This window comes from Schistocerca nitens, chromosome 10 (assembly GCF_023898315.1).
Source record: "Schistocerca nitens isolate TAMUIC-IGC-003100 chromosome 10, iqSchNite1.1, whole genome shotgun sequence".
Classification (NCBI taxonomy): domain Eukaryota; kingdom Metazoa; phylum Arthropoda; class Insecta; order Orthoptera; family Acrididae; genus Schistocerca; species Schistocerca nitens.
Window position 1 is genome coordinate 176107320 of NC_064623.1, and position 16738 is coordinate 176124057.

The 16738-nt window shown below is 43.9% G+C and overlaps 1 protein-coding gene across 1 annotated transcript in view; it reads left to right on the plus strand.

Annotated features, from left to right (window-relative positions):
* The window catches only part of LOC126209973 (pecanex-like protein 1), a 299631-nt gene that overhangs the window by 160553 nt on the left and 122340 nt on the right, over positions 1-16738 (plus strand). The window contains exon 20 of the mRNA XM_049939084.1: positions 3048-3273. Coding sequence (XP_049795041.1) covers positions 3048-3273 — 226 coding nt within the window. The remainder of the gene's footprint in view (positions 1-3047; positions 3274-16738) is intronic.

The window sequence follows — 16738 nt, forward strand, 5'->3', positions numbered from 1 at the left end:
AGGCATGCTGAGATAACTTCTGCAAACCATTCAAATAAAAATTCTTTGATTTTTAGTCCAACCGAGCATTAACAGCATCAATCACTACTTTATCATTGTCCTTTGAGGTCTTTTTTTAGGTTTGGGAAAAAGAACAAAGTCTGATGGAGCGAAATCTGGGAAATATGGCAGATGATGTAACAATTCAAACCCGCAGTCACACAGAGTTTCCGGTGTTGCGAGGGTTTTGTGTGCTAGTGTGCTGTCCTGATGCAAAAGAACTCTGTGCCTTTCTTTCTTTTACCTCTCCTCTCAAATGATGCAGGAGGGTGCAGTTGTATGATGCATCGATAGTTGCACCCCTTTGCAAGTAATCCACCATAATTACCCCTTCTGCATCCCAGAAGACCGATGCCACCACCTTACCGGCAGATTTTTGCACCCGGAACCTTTTGAGGGTAGATGCTGAAGGATGTTTCCGTTGTTGTGACTCAGTTTGTCTCAGGATAAAAGTGGTTAACCCAGGTTTCGTCCATTGTCACACACCTTGCAAGAAATCCGTCTTTATCTGCTTCAATTTGGTGGACAATTTCTTCACAACACTGCACATTTTCCCTTCTCTGATCTGCATTCAAGTCTTTCAGGACCCAAAACGTGTCATGAGCACGCCTATGGGAGATTCCAAATATGGTTTCAATGTGTTGCAATGTTGTATGACGATCCTGCAAAATCATATCGTGAATTGCAATCACTGTTTCATCAGTGGTAACAGTGACAGGCCTTCCACTGCTTGGTGCATCTTCCACACCCGTTCTTCCATGTTTGACGTTGGACACCCAGTTTTTCGCTGTTGTATCAGATGCAGCACTGTCGTTAAATGTATTCCGCATGTCCTCCACAATTTCCGTGGGCATCATTTCCTTCAAATAAAGATATTCAATCACAGCACTTTTCTTGATTCTCTCAATATTCGCCATTTTGCTTACACTACAGTATACAACACATCCTAGGGGCAAAAGTAACGAAGCAGGAGCCGCAAAATTTGACTTGCATACCCACAAAGGGTCACCATAAAAGTAGGTGGTCATGTTTGTGCGAGACATTACGATAACTATCTCAGGCTAGGAACTTTTCGACCGCCCCTCGCACGCGCGCACACACACACACACACACACACACATACACACACACACACACACACACACACAAATCATTGAACTATCACCACTGATCTGTATTAAGTGACATTGTTGCTATTGGAGACATTAACATGGCAGTTTGATAGGCTTATAAACAAGAATTAGGACATTGCTAGCTTTCCTTCTTCTACTCTATCCTCAGGAGAAGGTTTCATATGAAAGCTGACAACATTCTGGCATTGTTTATATGCCCGTCAGTTGCCCAGCACCTCAACAGTTCACTGAGTTGTTACCTTTACACCTTAAATTACCTGTTGAAAGTGTAATATGTTTAAACTTAGTTGTGGATGTAGGTCACTGACTTTTGAATGTTTCTTTTAACTCTGTATAAGATAGCTGTCTTAATGTTATTGGTTCCAGAATATAATTTCTTGAGGTCAGCTGCACTGCTACTGTGTCCTATATGAGCACTTTCCATTTATCTTAGAACTCCTTATGTAAATGAAAGAACAAAATGCTGCAGTGGTCAAAACATGGGATTTGTGTTTAAGAATAGTGTTGTTTAAAACCTAAAGTACTCCTTCTGGTGTTGATTTACTATGCTTTCCCTCTATATATTTTGGTAAATGTTTTTTTAAAAACAAGGCACACTTCACTTCTCCTTTCCTGTTCACACGAGGCCGAACATCAACACATCACTTCGCTGTAATTAAGGAACTAGTAATGATAAAGTTTATTAATGACTGAAGAAAGCTTCATAACACATGTTCTTAGTAAAATTTACATGGTAAACTGCTCAGAAGGGAAGTAAAAGGTAAAGTGTTGTCCAAACATTTCAAAACATTAACATTTGTTTCTTGGAAAAGATATGAATATACATACACATTAGACAATATTTAGAAGGCGATACTGTGAACCTATACCCCCTTACCCATTCTTTGATAAGTTCTGGTGATGAAATATTTACTGTTGATAAACATTTGTGTTACTTGGCTGGAAAACTATGTACAACGGGATGGTATAAAGTTCACAATGTAAGATAACTGACTGCATTCTGTGATTGAAATTTGTGTTATAACTGACCATTCTTTGTATCTACCAATAAGAATAAATTATTTTCCTTGATGCAATTCGCAGATCAAGGTCCATATAAGCCTGTTAAAATTCAGAGGTCAGCTGTTAAAAATACATTCTTGCTTTCTATCTAAAGAGATTAAACTTATTGAGAAATCCATCGGCCAACTTTTCCATTAGATACTTGCAAACACAGAAACACGATTTTGCGTCAGTTTTCCATCTGTAGTTAAGGAATAGAGTTTTGTGTGTGAATGTGTTATTTTATTTACACTCTATCAGTTGTACACCTACATATAATCCTGCCAGATGTATCTACCTGCCACTGACACTTTATCACATTTTTTGTGTTGCCATTCCAGTTACCATGTGGGATATAGGCAATCAATGCAACCACATGTATAGTCACATTCAGTGGTATTATTGATGGCAACTTCTGATTTTTCATTAGCAATCTGCACACTTGCCTGCAAGGCCTTAACCACAGGGTTACCAGACTAATGCACCAGCTACTTATAAAAATTAATACTTGTGCAAAGAAAACTTCTCTTTCAGTTTTGTCAAAAACTACTATATGTCAAGTTCAACATGGAAATTAATCAAAATTTTAAGAATACCATGTTTAATCAAGGTTCAGGGCGAGTGATAAAGAAGTCCCCCCCCCACCCCACCCCACCCCCCCACCCCCTTACGGTCAAGAATGTGACCTATATTGAGGTGCAGCTTATATTTGTATTATACCTCAATTTCATTTTTACAAGCACAAAAGAAAAATATGCTTTTATGATATTTGTAAATAACTGTAAACACACTATAGATTCCAGTTCTTCTTATCAGTATTTCCTGCATTTGCAGCTTCAACCGCATCGTGGCCCTCTCACGGCCTGTGTACTTCTGCCTGCTGTCGAGCCTGGTGCTAATTGCACACTTCTCTGTAGAGTCCGGCCACTCTGATCCGACACCACATACTGTCTACGGTGTGACATTTTCTGCACGGCAGCTTGCACTGATGGCGAGGGAGGTGATGTTGAATTCATTGCTGCTCCTGCCTCTCGCCTTCAGTCTGGGTCTACTGCCACAGGTAGGTGCAACAAAAACAGAATTAGATATCACAGAAACATCTTGTGTCAACTGTGTTCGTGCATGCAATTTCCCCGTCTCTCTCCACCTTTCTTTGTACACTTCCACTGCACATGATCTTCAATGGATGTTTATAACTAATATTTACTTCTTATTGAATGCAAATGAGTATTCAAAGTGCAGCATTATGTCTGGCTTTTGAATTGCGGTTTGCTTTTTATGAAAGTGCTATGAACAACAATTTCTACCCATGTGCAGGCCAAATTAACTCTCAGTGTTTGAAATATGGTAGAATAATTTTATTTTTGTGGCAAGTTCATGTGTTGTTGTAAGAATAAAGCAGATACCCTGTGTTTCATTTTATGTCTCATGTTAACCACTGTTTAATCTTAGAAAATTCATTTTGGTAAATTTACTGAGATGCTCTGTATATCTGTCCTCTCCATCCCCTTTTGTCAAGGTGGGGTGGTGTGCGTATCTCCAAGATACTGTAGGTGCAACCACATCAGAGGAGTAACTGTAGAGAGACCAGACAAACATGTCCTTCCTGAAGAGGGACAGGAACATTTTCATTAGTTGCAGGGGCAACAGCCTGGATGATTTACTGTTCTGGCCTTGTCACATCAACCAAAACAGTCTTGCTGTGCTGGTAGTGCGAATGGCTGGAAGCAAGGGTAAACCACAGCTGTAATTTTTCCTGAGGGCATCCAGCTCTACGGTTAGTTAACACCCACTTGAGTAAAATAGCGCCCCCCCCCCCCCCTTTCAGATCTCTGGTGGGGACTACTCAGGAGGATGTAGTCATTAGGAGAAACAGAACTGGTATTCTATTAATGAAAGAGTGGAATGTTAGATTCCTTAATCGGGCAGGTAGGTTAGAAAGTTTAAAAATGGAAGTGGGTAGGTTGAAGTTATATATATGTAGGAATTAGTGAAGTTCGGTGGTAGGAAGAACAGGACTTCTGGTCAGGTGAATAAAGGGTTATAAATTCAAAGTCACAAAGGGGTAATGCAGTGTGGGTTTAATAATGAATAAGAAAATACAGTGTGTACATAAAGTCTGGGAACACTTTCAGTTATTTGTTGCATAAGAACTAAACATTGTACAGATATCATATGTATTGCATTTTGAAGAGAAACTCTGAAAGGTTTTTTTTTTTTTTTTTTTTTTTTTTTTTTTTTTTTTTTTTTTGCAAACATTCGATATGCAAACTGTGAGTGACCCGACAGATGTCATTACGGTAATCAAATTGTTGCCATACCTGTCCCAGCATGGCATCGTCGACTGTGGCAGTCGCTTCCCGCATTCTCTCCCGGAGCTCTGCTACATCACGTGGTAGAGGTGGTACATACATCAGATCTTTAATGTGTCCCCACAGAAAAAAGTCACACAGAGTGAGATCTCGTGATCGGGGAACTCCAACACACAGAAAGCTTGCTCCACACCTGAATCGCCACATTTGTGACTAGCGCTATTGGCAAATTACCAAACTATGCTGTGGCGGTATACATGCAATAAATAATTGAAAGTGTTCCTGGACTTTATGTACAGGCCTGTAGGAATGCAGGTAAGCTACTGTGAACAGCATAGTGAACACATTATCATCACCAGTCCTTAGACAAAGCCAACACCTACCACAGTAGTAAAAGTTTTATGCCAGCTAGTTCCACAGATGGTGAAGAAATTGAAAGAACTTATGATGAGATGAAAGAAATTATTCAGATATTTCAGGGAGAAGGAAGTTTATTGTGATGGATACTGGAATTTGGTAGCAGGAAGAAGAGGAAAGGGAAAAATAGAAGGAGAATATGACTGGGGGAAAGGAATGAAAGAGGAAGGCACCTAGTAGAATTTTGGACAAAGCATAGTTTAGTCATCACTGATGCTTAGTTTAAGAATAATGAAAGAAGGCTGTATATGTGGAGAAGACCAGGAGACTTTGGAAGGTTTCAGCTTGATTATATTATAGTAAGACGGGAATTTCAGAACCATACTTTAAACTGTACAGGCACAAATGTGGGCTCTGACCACAATTTATTGTGATGTATATACACAGATGGAAGTGACAAATGAAAATTTGTACCGAGGCCAGGATTCAAACCCGTGTCTCCTGCTCACCAGGCAGATGCACTAACCAATATGCCACCCTGGCACAATGGCTTTGCACAACTACACAGACTATTCTAGCACACCTCCCTCCTCGGTGCAAATAGTGGGACCATATAGTTTCATTTGATTAAAGCACCTTTGCCCGGGTTTTGGGCAGGATCCCTCATTTTGTTTGATGCTGAGGTAACTATTCCAACACAGTTGAAGAACTTCTGCAATGCTGTTTGAGTTTAGTCGGGAATACCGAGTGGGCCGAGGCGTGAGTGAGAATTTGAATTGAGGAGGGAGGCATGTTTGGGTAGTTTGTACAGTTGTGTAAAGCCACTGTGCCAGGGTGGTGTAATGGTTAGCACATGGGCCTAGTGGGCATGAGACAGGGCGCAAAGCCCAGCCTTTGTACAAATTTTCATTTTTTGCTTCAGTCTTTATATACACATCATAGATGTTTTAGACTTCAGAAGTCTCTGGAACCTTATAGTTTCATTGTGTAATGTATTGGCTATGAAATGTAGATTAAAAGTTAAGAAATTACAAAAAGGTAGGAAATTGGGGAGGTGAGTCCTGTCTAAGTTGAAAAAGCCAGAGTTTGAGAGTTTTAAAGGGAGCATTAGGCAGTGGTTGGCTGGAACAGGAGAAAAGAGCACAGTAGAAGATGAATGTGGGTAGCATTGAGAGATGAAATAGCGAAGCCAACAGAAGATCAAATAGTTAAAAAGACTTGGTGAAGCAGGCAAAAGCAAGCACACGAATGGCTAGAGGACAAACGGAAGTCTGTAGAAGAATGTGCAGCTGTGGGAGTTTTAGATACCACCTATAGGAAAATTAATAGAAGCCTTTGGAGAAAAGGGAAGCTATGAATATGAAGAGCTCAGATAAAAAACCAGTACTAAGCAAACAGGGGAAAGCCAAAAGCTGGGAGGAATATATAGAGGGTCTGTGCAAGGGAAATGAACTTGAAGGCCATATTATAGAAAGGGAAGAGGATGTTGAAAATCCAGGGTGGAATAACAGCAGTATTAAAAGGATAGCTGGCCAGTGTGGCTCTGCGGTTCTAGGCGCTTCAGCCCGGAACCGTGCGACCGCTACGGTCGCAGGTTTGAATCCTGTCTCGGGCATGGATGTGTATGATGTCCTTAGGTTAGTTAGGTTTAAGTAGTTCTCAGTTCTAGGGGACTGATGACCTCAGATGTGAAGTCCCATAGTGCTCATAGCCATTTGATCTGTTAAAAGGATAGATTGTTACCACTTAATGGATGCATTGAGTCACAGACAGGAACAGTGAAAATAAATTTTAGAGATATTCCTGGTTTTGGACAAAGATTTCCTTCAGAAATAAAAACAACCACAACCACCACCACTGCTACCACCTCACACACACACACACACACACACACACACACACACACACGGTCCCTTTCTCCAGACACTAAGACCTGACTGTACCGAGATACAGTGGCTGTGGTATGAGCAATCGGTAAAGCATGATATTTCATTGAGCACTGCAGTGTGACACAGTTTCCTCTATTACTTCGTGTGGCTTTTTTTGGTTGGTGTGATTTTCTTCACTTTGGCAGAATTGTGGAGTCACTTCTGCTTATCATCCACTATGTATGTGATCTAATGAAAGTTCACAGGTCCAGTGGCTGTTTGCACAAAAAGAGGCTGTGTAGCAATCTGTTGCCGCAAGCCTTATATATGAACGGGAATCACACGAGAGAAAGATGAGATTTCTTAATGTCCATTATGTGATCATATAATCAACTGTTACTGCAAAATTGCGGGGGAATGGCATTACAACACCATGCAAAAAGAATTTATGGATTTAGTGCATGAGAGAGGAGCAAAAAATTATAACAATTGACAGACAATTTGTAAGGGATTCATTGTACTGTACATCAAGCAGCACTCTGTTCTAAATTTGTAGGCACGGAGCACATGATGAAGTTTCTGTACGATTATTAAATTTTCTTAAGTCGATTGAACTATTACAGTGTTAGTTGCAACAGTTTTTGACTGAACTGAATGAGTTATATATCACTGCAAAGTATAACAACAATAGAAATTCATGGATGGAGCAATACGTAAAACAAAGTAATGGTAACCATTCAGCTATAGCAAATCAGTGCTTGGAACACAGAAACAGATAACAGAAAACAGCATCGACACTAGCTTTTGAACACTAGCTCTTTCTCTAACAGTAGTACACACACAACCAAAGGCACTCTCCCGTGGCCACAGCAAGACTAACTATTGACACTCGATTATTGAAAGTGGTTGCCTGAGCTGGTGGTGGTGGGGAGAGGGTAGTGGACGGATGACTCTGCAGCCACACAGCTAGATGAAGAGGGCACAGCAGAAAGAGATGTAGGAAGAAGGAGAGGGTGGAGACTGAGGGGGAAACAAGACGAGGGTGACAAGGAGAGAATGTTAAGGTGAAGGGGGAGAGAAGGGAAAGGGGTTGAAAAGGGGGGAGGGGATGGAGGGAGAGAGAGGGGTGGAGGGAGGGAGAGAGAGGGGTGGAGGTAGGGAGAGAGAATGCCCACATGGGGGAAAGGGGGGAGACAGAGATGGAGTGGTGTGGACAGAACAGATCTAAGGGAAAAGGGTAAGGTGAGGCAGTAGAAACAGGTAAGCAGAGGGTTTGGCCAGAGGGACTGCGAAAGGGCACGATGTGTTGCAGAAACAATTCCCATCTTTGTAGTTCAGAGAAGCTTGTGCTGGAAGGGAGCATCCAAATGGCACTTGCAGTAAATATGATGTTGACATCATCTGCACTGAGATCTGCAGCATATTCGGCAACTAGAATTCTGTACAGTACTTGCAGCATGCCGCTCCCCCCCTCCCCTCCCCATGAACCATGGACCTTGCCGTTGGTGGGGAGGCTCGCGTGCCTCAGCGATACAGACAGCCGTACCGTAGGTGCAACCACAATGGAGGGGTATCTGTTGGGAGGCCAGACAAATCTGTGGCTCCTGAAGAGGGGCAGCAGCCTTTTCAGTAGTTGCAGGGGCAACAGTCTGGATGATTGACTGATCTGGCCTTGCAACACTAACCAAAATGGCCTTGCTGTGCTGGTACTGCAAACGGCTGAAAGCAAGGGGAAACTACAGCCGTAATTTTTCTCGAGGGCATGCAGCTTTACTGTATGGTTAAATGATGATGGCGTCCTCTTGGGTAAAATATTCCGGAGGCAAAATAGTTCCCCATTCAGATCTCTGGCGGGGACTACTCAGGAGGACGTCATTATCAGGAGAAAGAAAACTGGCGTTCTACGGATGGGAGCGTGGAATGTCAGATCCCTTAATCGGGCAGGTAAGTTAGAAAATTTAAAAAGGGAAATGGACGGGTTAAAGTTAGATATAGTGGGAATTAGTGAAGTTCAGTGGCAAGGGGAACAAGACTTTTGGTCAGGCGAATACAGGGTTATAAATACAAAAACAAATAGGGGTAATGCAGGAGTAGGTTTAATAATGAATAAAAAAAATAGGAGTGCAGGTAAGCTACTACAAACAGCATAATGAACGCATTATTGTAAACTGCATCAAACCAGTCTCAGGACTGAAGACCACAACAACAACAACAACAACAACTTGCAGGATAGCTGATGTACAATCTGTCTGCTTGCACACATGGCCCTGCCTTTTATTGGGTGGAAGATAACTGTGACTGGACTGCAGCAGGAGGTGACGGGTGAGTGTACGTGACTGGTCTTGTACCTGGGCCAACCTCAAGGGAATGACCCAAGGGAAACAAGATTGGAAGTAGGATTGGAATAAGGATTGACAGTGGTATCACGAAGGTTGGTGGTGGAGCTCTACTTCGAGGGATGTGGGAAGGATTTTGGGTAGGGTGTCCGTCGTCTCTGGGCACAGCGAGAGGTAGTCGAAGGCTTGGTGGAGGATGCGGTTGAGCTCTTTGGGGGCAGGGTATACTGGGTGATCAGAGGAGTGCTGGTCAGTCGCTGGTTCACAGGTTTACTGGTGTCAGAGGAGCAGATGGCATGGGATATTTGTTTATGAATGAAGCTGGATAGGATATTGTTTGTCAGCAAACACTGTGGTAAGGTGATTTGTATATTTTGACAACTCTTGCATTCCACTGCAGATTTGGTGTCCTCGGATGGAGAGGCTGTAAGGAAGAGACTTTCTGCCATGGGGAGAGTGACAGCTGTCAAAGTGGAGGTACCGTTGGTGGTTGCGCTTTTTATGAGCAGACAAACCATCTTAGAGGTGGAGATCAATATCTAGGATGACGGTTTGACGAGCTGAGACAGACCAGGTGAAATGAGTTGGGAATAGATGTTCATGAAACGGAATAAAGAGGAACGATTGCCCTTGCTGAGAGTCCAGATCATGAAAATTTCACCAGTGAATCTGAAACCAAACAAGAGGTAGATTAGATAGGAAGGATGGTTCCAGAAGGCTCATAAATAAGCTGACATAGGATGGTGCCATGTGAGTACCTGTGGCAGTACCATGGATTTATTTCTACATCTACATCTACATTTATACTCCACAAGCCACCCAACGGTATGTGGCGGAGGGCACTTTACGTGCCACTGTCATTACCTCCCTTTCCTGTTCCAGTCGCGTATGGTTCGTGGGAAGAACGACTGCAGGAAAGCCTCCGTGTGCGCTCGAATCTCTCTAATTTTACATTCGTGATCTCCTCGGGAGGTATAGGTAGGGGGAAGCAATATATTTGATACCTCATCCAGAAACGCACCCTCTCGTAACCTGGACAGCAAGCTACACCGCGATGCAGAGCGCCTCTCTTGCAGAGTCTGCCACTTCAGCTTGCTAAACATCTCCGTAACGCTATCACGCTTACCAAATGACCCTGTGACGAAACACGCCGCTCTTCTTTGCATCTTCTCTATCTCCTCTGTCAACCCGACCTGGTACGGATCCCACACTGATGAGCAATACTCAAGTATAGGTCGAACGGGTGTTTTGTAAGCCACCTCCTTTGTTGATGGACTACATTTTCTAAGGACTCTCCCAATGAATCTCAGCCTTACCAACAATTAATTTTATATGATCATTCCACTTCAAATCGTTCCGCACGCATACTCCCAGATATTTTACAGAAGTAACTGCTACCAGTGTTTGTTCTGCTATCATATAATCACACAATAAAGGATCCTTCTTTCTATGTATTCACAATACACTACATTTGTCTATGTTAAGGGTCAGTTGCCACTCCCTGCACTAAGTGCCTATCTACTGCAGATCTTCCTGCATTTCGCTGCAATTTTCTAATGTTGCAACTTCTCTGTATGCTACAGCATCATCCGCAAAAAGCCGCGTGGAACTTCCGACGCTATCTACTAGGTAATTTATATATATTGTGAAAAGCAATGGTCCCATAACACTCCCCTGTGGCACGCCAGAGGTTACTTTAACGTCTGTAGACATCTCTCCATTGAGAACGAAATGCTGTGTTCTGTTTGCTAAAAACTCTTCAGTCTAGCCACACATTTGGTCTGATATTCCGTAGGCTCTTACTTTGTTTATCAGGCGACAGTGCGGAACTGTATTGAACGCCTTCCAGAAGTCAAGGAAAATGGCATCTAACTGGGAGCCTGTATCTAATATTTTCTGGGTCTCATGAACAAATAAAGCGAGTTGGGTCTCACACGATCAAATCCATGTTGATTCCTACAGAGTTGATTCTGGGTTTACAGAAAAGACATGATACGCGAGCAAAAAAAAAAGTTATAAAATTCTACAACAGATCGATGTCAGAGATATAAGTCTATAGTTTTGCACATCTGCTCAACGACACTTCTTGTAGACTGGGACTACCTGTGCTCTTTTCCAATCATTTGGAACCTTCCGTTCCTCTAGAGACTTGGGGTACATGGCTGTTAGAAGGGGGGCAAGTTCTTTCGCGTACTCTGTGTAGAATCGAATTGGTATCCCATCAGGTCCAGTGGACTTTCCTCTGTTGAGTGATTTCAGTTGCTTTTCTATTCCTTGGACACTTATTTCGATGTCAGCCGTTTTTTCGTTTGTGCGAGGATTTAGAGAAGGAACTACAGTGCGGTCTTCCTCTGTGAAACAGCTTTGGAAAAAGGTGTTTAGTATTTCAGCTTTACGCATGTCATCCTCTGTTTCAATGCCATCATCATCCCAGAGTGTCTGGATTTGCTGTTTCGAGCCACTTAATGATTTAACGTAAGACCAGAACTTCCTAGAATGTTCTGTCAAGTCGGTACATAGAATTTTACTTTCGAATTCACTGAACTCTTCGCGCATAGCCCTCCTTACCGTAACTTTGACATCGTTTAGCTTCTATTTGTCTGAGAGGTTTTGGCTGCATTTAAACTTGCAGTAAAGCTCTCTTTGTTTTTTCAGTAGTTTCCTAACTTTGTTGTTGAACCACGGTGGATTTTTCCCATCCCTCACAGTTTTACTTGGGACGTACCTGTCTAAAACGCATTTTACGATTGCCTTGAACTTTTTCCATAAACACTCAACATTGTCAGTGTCGGAACAGAAATTTTCGTTTTGATCTGTTTGGTAGTCTGAAATCTGTCTTCTGCTACTATTGCTAAACAGATAAACCTTCCTCCATTTTTTTATATTCCTATTTATTTCCATATTCAGGGATGCTGCAACAGCCTTATGATCACTGATTCACTGTTCTGCGCTTACAGTGTCTAAAAGTTCGGGGCTGTTTGTTATCAGTAGGTCCAACATGTTATCCCCACAAGCCGGTTCTCTGTTTAATTGCTCGAGGTAATTTTCGGATAGTGCACTCAGTATACTGTCACTCAATGCTCTGTCCCTACCACCCATCCTAAATATCTTGAGTGTCCCAGTCTATATCTGGTAAATTGAAATCTCCACCTAAGACTATAACATGCTGAGAAAATTTATGTGAAATGTATTCCAGATTTTCTCTCAGTTGTTCTGCCACTAATGCTGCTGAGTCGGGAGGTCGGTAAAAGGAGCCAATTATTAACCTACCTCGGTTGTTGAGTGTAACCTCCATCCATAATAATTCACAGGAACTATCCACTTCTACTTCACTACAGGATAAACTACTACTAACAGCGACAAACATGACACTACCAGTTGCATGCAATCTATCCTTTCTAAACACCGTCTGTGCCTTTATAAAAATTTCGGCAGAATTTATCTCTGGCTTCAGCCAGCTTTCCGTACCTATAATGATTTCAGCTTCGGTGCTTTCTGTCGGCGCTTGAAGTTCCGGTACTTTACCAATGCAGCTTCGACAGTTTACAATTACAATACTGATTGCTGCTTGGTCCCCACATGTCCTGACTTTGCCCCACACCCTTTCAGGCTGTTGCCCTTTTTGTACTTGCCCGAGGCCATCTAACCTAAAAAACCGCCCAGTCCATGCGACACAACCCCTGCTACCCGTGTAGCCGCCTACTGTGTGTAGTGGACTCCTGTCCTATCCAGCGGAACCCGAAACCCCAGCACCCTATGGCGCAAGTCGAGGAATCTGCAGCCCACATGGTCGCAGAACCGTCTCAGCCTTTGATTTGGACCCTCCACTCGGCTCTGTACCAAAGGTCCGCAGTCAGTCCTGTCGACGATGCTGCAGATGGTGAGCTTTGCTTTCATCCCACTAGCGGGACTGGCAGTCTTCACCAAATCAGATAGCTGCCAGAAGCCAGAGAGGATTTCTTCCGATCCATAGCGACACACATCATTGGTGCCGACATGAGCGACCACCTGCAGATGGGTGCACCCTGTACCCTTCATGGCATCTGGAAGCACCCTTTCCACATCTGGAATGACTCCCCCCCGGTATGCACATGGAGTGCACATTGTTTTTCTTCCCCTCTCTTGCTGCCATATCCCTAAGTGGCCCCATTACGCGCCTGATGTTGGAGCTCCCAACTGCCAGTAAGCCCACTCTGTGGAACAGGAGAAGCAGCCGTGTCCGGCCGAAGATCAGTATCAACCGGAGATATCACCTTCAAAAGTGGAATAATTGTGGGTCAGGGTATGGTTGGCTAGGAGATTAGGAAAGAGGTGAAGGGTTTGGTACAAGAAAGAGGTTGGGAAAGGTGGTGGTCGATGGTTGCGAGGCTGCATCCATGTTGACCGACAAGGAGTCTGTGGTAATGGGACGAGCTGTGGAGAGGCACAGTTGGGTGGTCTCTGTCAACAAAGGGTGAGGTTCATTCTGTGGGAGTGTTGTACCCAGCCACTAAGGGACAACCATTAGGGAAACCTGTGGGTTTGGGTTTGTGGAGCAGGTAAAAGCTGTTAGTGCACAGGGTTTCTAGTATGAGGAGGGAAATGGATTCAGGAATCAGGTTTTGAGATGGCCCCAAGGCCTTGAGAAACTGCTTAAACTCATGTTGGACTTCTGGGAAGGGATCATGGTTGTAAGGTTTGTTGCAGAGATGTCAGAAAGTTGGTAGAGACCCTCAGTCACATAGTCACTATGATATATGACCATTATGAAGGGGCCTTTGTCTGTGGGAGGGATGATACAGTCTGGATTGGTTTTCGGGTTAGGAAGCTATTTGTACTAGAGGAATGACGTTGGACTCGGTGAGGCCTTATTAGAAGTGGGGAACTCCTGAAAGAATACCAGGGGATGATTGGGTGGAATGGAGGTTAGAACTGTTTTGAGCAATGTTCTGTATGGGATGTTGGTTGGCTATTGTCAGTGGGGTGTGTTGTGGAATGTCCTTTACAATTCTAACATGTTTGAAATTAGATTTGTGGCTAAAGTTGAGGCTCTTAGAATGTACTGAGACTTCTACAGGGGACAGAGTTTTGCTAGAAAGAATGACGGGGATTTTATGGATTGACTGTTTGTGGAATAGTGTATTTCATGGATAGTGGAGGAAGTTTTTAGGGATGTGGAAGGCAGAGGAAGTCATCAAGGCATGATCAGGAAGCTATGAGGGGTTGACAGGTGGGTTGGATCAGGGTGGTAGGCTTTTTCTTTGCTGTAGGTAGTTCCATGTGGGCACAAGGTAGGAGTAGCTGGGACAGCTTTCTAAGATGGTGCTGGAAAATGCTGTTCCAACTGTTGAAGGGCAAGAGAGATTTTATTACAGTGAGGGTATTCAGAAAGTTGTTGTCACAGAGTAAAATGATTTTGTGAAAGGAGTAGAGGCTGTAAAATATGGTTTGAGATTGGACTGTGTGATTGTGAAGGACCAGATTGGCAAGGGTTAGGGACTGATGGAATCTGAAAAGATGAAGGCTTTTGCAGCAGGATGGATGACAACCTGAGATGCCAATTTCATTGGGAAGCCCATTAGGTGGGATACCATGTGCCAGACAGTATTTTAGAGAGAGTATGCATGCTTGGAGTTTTGCAAGGAAAAATGAGTGTTTTTTGGAGTTGGAAAAGGTAAAATGAGCAGGAATTCATTGTGGGATGGTGGGGGGACAAAAGAAGTAAGCGAAAATTTGTTTAAAAAAGGTAAAAAATAATGAGGTGAAAATTTATGATTGAAGACAGCTATGTCTGAAATTCAGAAAATGTTTTAAAGAACCAGGAAGTAATGGATGTGCTCGTCAATAAATAACTTTGATCAGAAATTGATATGCATGACAGTGAGAAACCTGAAGTGATTGTAAAGACAGACATTAACAAAGATAAAAGGACAGAGTTATCGTAACTGCTGTCTGCTTCATGTCTGCTGTTCAGCTAGCTATGTTAATTTAAGTATTAACTGTATTTTTCGTACTTGTCACTTCTTCTTCCGTGTGTTTTTGCTTTTAGGAAGCTTTAATTGTCGATTGCTAGTAATAGTGTTCCATAGATTTCGTGTTTGTTTTGAATACAGTCAGAGAGAGTCCCTTTTTTGTGTTTTGCGTCGAGGGGGCGAGGGGGGGGGGGGGTTGGTTGGTTGGTTTGGGGAAGGAGACCAGACAGCGTGGTCATCGGTCTCATCGGATTAGGGAAGGATGGGGAAGGAAGTCGGCCGTGCCCTTTCAGAGGAACCATCCCGGCATTTGCCTGGAGTGATTTAGGGAAATCACGGAAAACCTAAATCTGGATGGCCGGACGCGGGATTGAACCGTCGTCCTCCCGAATGCGAGTCCAGTGTCTAACCACTGCGCCACCTCGCTCAGAGTCCCTTTAATCAACCATAGTGCCAGTAGTGCTAGTGTTTGTTTTCAATGCAGTCCAGAGACAGGTAGTGCTATTTTCATTGTTTTTCTTCAAGAAGTGTCTAGCAACCACAGTTTAGTCAACTATCAGCCGCCTTTAGTGAATTAACAGTCTAGTTAAAAGTTGATTAACTCTCTACAGTAAATTGATTTCTTAGGATGGATAGGATGTGTGACTGCTGTGTACGGACGTAGCAGGAGCTGGCCACTGTTCGCGAACAGCTGAACATGTTGATGGCCGCGGTCAGCAGTCTTCAGGCTGCTGCCTCGGAGTGTAGCGGCAGTGGGGAGTCTGGTGCGTCGCATGGTACACCCCAGGTGTTACACCCCAGGTGTTACATGCTTCACCCACTGTCCCTGCTGTCGAGACATCTTCGTGGGTACCGGGCGCGGTTGGGCCACCCTCTCCCCAAAGGGAGTGGCGGGTTCAGCGGCGTTCGTGGCGCACGAGGCGGAGGGTCAATGTGGAAGCTGACCGTGTGGCATCGCCCACTCTGCCTGTCAGTGGACATGTGGCCGCTCCTTCAGCAAGGTCCGAGCAGGCACATGGGGGAAGGGGTTTATTAGTTATTGGGAGCTCCAACGTTAGGCGGGTGATGGAGCCCCTTAGGGAAATAGTGGAAAGATCAGGGAAGAAGGCCAGTGTTCACTCTGTCTGCTTGCCGGGGGGTCTCATCTGAGATGTGGAGGAGGCCCTGCCGGCGGGGATAGAGAGCACTGGGTGCACCCGACTGCAAATTGTTGCTCATGTCGGCACCAATGACTCCTGCCGTCTGGGTTCAGAGGTCATCCACAGTTCGTACAGGCGGTTGGCGGAAGTGGTGAAGGCGGAAAGCCTCACTCGCAGGGTGGAATCTGTCCTAACTATTTGTAGTATCGTTCCCATAACTGATCGCGGTCCTCTGGTTTGGAGCCGAGTAGAAGGCTTAAACCAGAGGCTCAGACGATTCTGCGGAGATCTGGGGTGCAAATTTCTCGACCTCCGCTATCGGGTGGAGAAAAGTAGGGTCCCCCTGAATAGGTCAGGCGTGCACTACACGCAGGAAGCGGCTACAAGGGTAGCGGAGTACGTGCGGAGTGCACATGTGGGTTTTTTAGGTTAGAGAATTCCCTCCCTAGGCCCGACAAGACGCCTCCTGAGACATGGCAAGGTAGGAGTAGGCAAAATGCAACAGGGAATAACAGTATTAATGTGCTAATAGTAAACTGCAGGAGCGTCTATAGAAAGGTCC